This window comes from Limulus polyphemus, unplaced genomic scaffold (assembly GCF_000517525.1).
Source record: "Limulus polyphemus unplaced genomic scaffold, Limulus_polyphemus-2.1.2 Scaffold3514, whole genome shotgun sequence".
Lineage (NCBI taxonomy): Eukaryota > Metazoa > Arthropoda > Merostomata > Xiphosura > Limulidae > Limulus > Limulus polyphemus.
In genome coordinates, this window is record NW_013669124.1 from 62,827 (window position 1) to 67,007 (window position 4,181).

A 4,181-nucleotide genomic window follows, 5' to 3' on the forward strand; every position below is an offset into this window, starting at 1 on the left:
AATAGTTATTTATTTATTCAGTTACTAAACCATTAAATGTATATATATTCATTAATCCTTTTGTTTCTTTAAATGCATCTTTTAATTCCAGATCCAAATCCGTACTTGAACAACTATTCTGGAAAACAGTTTCCTGGACATTATATTGGAAAGAAAAAATATCTTGTTTCAAAGTCCACAAATTACAGATCTCTGAATCCAAGTGCTAGTAATATGTTTGATAAAACATTGTTGATGGTAAATAACCAGAAAATATGTAACATTTCCCATAGTGAAGCTACAGCATGCAGTAACAATGTCTGTGACAAAGAATTAGAAAGTAAACATCATCTAGAATTAAATATGAGGTCACATCCTGGGAAGAAACTGTACAGATGTGAAGAGTGTGGCAAACAGTTTGTATCAAAGAGTGCTTTAAAAATACACCTGAGGGTACATGTGCAGGAGAAACCATACAATTGTAAAGTGTGTGGGAAAGAATTTAGGAGTAACAGTCAACTTAACAGACATGAGAAGGTACACACTGGAGAGAAGCCTTACAGTTGTTTAGTGTGTGGTAAAAATTTTTGCACAAATTCTTATATACAAGAGCATATGAGGATACACACTGGAGAGAAACCGTACAGTTGTATAGTTTGTGATAAAAAATTTAAGACTAAAAGTCATCTTTATACACATCATAAGGTACACACTGGTGAAAAACCATACAATTGTTTAGTTTGTAAAAAAAATTTTTCAAGAAATACCTTGCTGCAAGAGCACATGAGGATACACACTGGAGAGAAACCGTACATTTGTTTAGTGTGTGGCAAAGAATATGGAAGAAACAGTCATCTTAAAACTCATCAGAGGACACACACTGGAGAGAAACCATATACTTGTTCAGTGTGTGGGAAAAATTTTTTAACAAATAGTAGTTTAAAAGTACATCACAGAACACATACTGGTGAGAAACCATACAGTTGTGTAGTGTGTGGTAAAGGATTTCTAAGTAATAGTCATTTAAAACTGCATGAGAGAGTACATAAAGTAGAGAAACAGTACAGTTGTGTAGAGTGTGATAAAACATTTAAGACTAAAAGTAATCTCAATACACATAAAAGAACACACACTGGTGAGAAACCATACAATTGCTTAGTGTGTGGGAAAAAATTTTTAATAAATAGTAGTTTAAAAGTACATCTGAGAACACATACTGGGGAGAAACCATACAGTTGTGTAGTGTGTCATAAAGGATTTCAAAGCAACAGTAATTTAAAATTACATGAGAGAATACATACTGGAGAGAAGCCATACAGTTGTGTAGAGTGCGAAAAAACATTCACACGTAAAAGTCATCTTAACAGACATGAGAAGATACACACTGGTGAAAAAAATTCAGTTGTAAAGTAGTATGTGGAAATATATTTCATAGAAATATTTGCTTGTAATTACACGTTAGAGAAACTGTACATTTGTGTAGTGTGTAATAAAGTATATCAAAGTAAATTTTTGTTAAAATAACTCGAGAAAGTACATACTGAGGAGAAACCATATACTTGTGTAGTTCGTGATAGAGAATTTTGAGGTAAAAGTCATCTTAACATACAGGAGAAGATACACACATTAGAACAAATTATATGATAAGCAGAAGAGAGAACCAAACAGTTTTGTAGTGTACAGTGAATAATTCCAAATAAATTATCATTTTAAAAACTCTTCCAGGAGTATACGTTGATGAAAAAACAACACAGTTGGGTAACTTGTGTTGATTAATTCACATAACACACACTGGAGAGTAACTACTTTGTTACTTGTTGTGTGGCTTGGAATTTGTAAGAACTTGTAACATAGAAAAAAATACGAATACACATTATGCAATTGTTTACATAAAAATTTACAGAGTTAAAGGAACACGACAAATGTCTAGAATCAAGAAGTGGTGACATGTTGAAGGAAGATAATAAAAATATACATGAAATTTACAAGTTTGTTGTGTGTGGCAGGGATTTTGAAAGGAAAAGCTGCTTAGGAAAATATCAAAATACACCTGGGGATTAAACATTCTTTTAGGTTGTGTGTTTGTGAAGAAATGATTGAATACACACTGGAGCCAAATCCTAAAGTTGTATAATACAAATCCTTGACATGAAACCAATATATGTATTAGGAGGCCCAGCATGGCCAGGTTGTAAGGGTACTTGACTCGCGATCTGAGGGTCGTGGGTTCGATCCCTGTCTTATCAAACATGCTTGCCCATTCAGTCATGGGTGCATTATAATGTGACGGGCAATCCCACTATTCTTTTTTAAGAAAGTAGCCCAAGAGGTGGCGGTGGGTGGTGATGACAAGCTGCCTTCCCTCTTGTCTTACATTGCTAAATTAGGGACGACTAATGCAGATAACTCTCATGTAGCTTTGTGTAAAATTCAACACAAATCACAATAAATATATAGTTGGATGATTAATCATACATTCATGATGTCTGTGGTGAGAACTTTTATCCATAGCGTAGATATTCAAAGGTTTGTGTAACGTCAGTGAACAGTGAGAATTGATACAAGTTTTTTGTTATGTGTGTGTTTCTAAGAATGTAAATGTTATAGTTACAATGAAATATGTAAGCAATGTTGCACTGGAGAAACATCTTGTGACTTTGGAGGATATACAGTAGTATAGGTTATGGAAACTATGGTAACTTACAAATGTAATGATTTAATTAACCTTGGGGAGAAACTATACAGTTGTATTGTTTGTTGCAGTAACTTACACATTGTTTTTGGGTAACACATGAGATCATCTACAAGTGAGATAAACATACTTTTGTGTAGAGTAAAGATCCGCAAGTGAAACATGAGGACAAACATTACTTTGAAGAAAACAGTAAAGTAAGTACAGATCCTGCTTTGTCCTCCATCAATCTACATGTAGGTGTCTCTTCTTCCAAATTTCTTTAAAAAAGCCAAAAACTTTGATCCAAACATTACATTTTCTCTAGTATAGGGTTACAATAAGGTATACTGACATAAGTACAAGATTTGAGGCTAACTTTTACTGGAACGTGATTAGTAAAGGCCAGGGTTACAATAAGGTACACTGACATAAATACAAGATTTGAGGCTAACTTTTACTGGAACATGATTAGTAAAGGCCAGGGTTACAATAAGGTATACTGATGTTATTTGTTCTTAAATTCCAACTTCAGTTATATTTAAGTACTAGACAATGCAATATGTTGTAAATAATTAATTTTAATTGCAATCAAAAGGAGGTACAGCAAAAGAAAAAATACTTATACAGTGTGAATCTTCTGTAACAGAAAAGAAGCATTATTAGTTTTCGTTAAGTTAAATGTATAAATAACCAAGTAATACGTTTAATAAAAAGTTTTTGAAACTTAAATGTTTTAACGAGTTCATTTGTCATGTCTTGGAAATAGCATTCAAACTTTTTACAGCATCACAACTTACTGAGCATTCACTCATTGACTTTCATAAAATGTAGTAAGTGAATATCAGTAATAATTATTCATCATTAATTTGAATGTATTCTTTCTTTCTAAAAGGGTGTTGTAATTGGTGATGTTAAAAATGTTATCGTAAACATAAAGGTACTTACTAAATAATAATTTCTAAAGTATTTCATATTTTGTTCTATAAAATAACTAATACACAGACCTTCAATAGTTTAAATCCAAAATTACTGTCCTAAGTTTGTTTTGAAGAAGCAATGAAGGATTTATTATAAAATAATCTGATTTATGATGTACATAGTCAAATTGTGTAGATATAACCAACAGTAAAGTTATGACAAATTCTGTTTTCTCAATATTATCAATAATAATTTTGCATACAACTTGAATATCTTGTTCAGTAGATTTACCCTTACAAAATCCATACTGATATTCAGATAATAAAACAAATTTAACAACAAAATTTAATAGTTATTTAATTTTCTACTTATAATTTTAGAATATACTTAATAATGATATTAATTTGTCTTATATCTCCCTTTTTATATATTGATATTATTGTATTTTTCAGGGTCGGGAAACATTTGATTATCAATACAGAAATATATATTGTAATGGGACAACAGTTGATCCAGTAGTTAATAAAGAAATATAATCTAATCAAACTGATTTAATTTCAATGACGAGGAACCCACTTTGAAACTAATAATGCTTGGAGACGGCTTGAAT

At 31.4% G+C, this 4,181-nt stretch overlaps 1 protein-coding gene across 9 annotated transcripts in view; it reads left to right on the top strand.

Annotated features, from left to right (window-relative positions):
- Positions 1-4,181, top strand: part of LOC106469492 (zinc finger protein OZF-like) — a 105,415-nt gene that overhangs the window by 62,283 nt on the left and 38,951 nt on the right. The window contains exon 6 of one of the 9 annotated variants that reach the window (XM_022398030.1): positions 92-2,233. The exons of the other annotated variants lie outside the window; for them this stretch is intronic. Within the exon in view, the coding sequence (XP_022253738.1) occupies positions 92-1,392 (1,301 nt within the window). The 3' untranslated portion in view covers positions 1,393-2,233. Of the gene's footprint in view, positions 1-91; positions 2,234-4,181 lie in introns of those variants that run through there. 9 annotated transcript variants of the gene reach the window in all.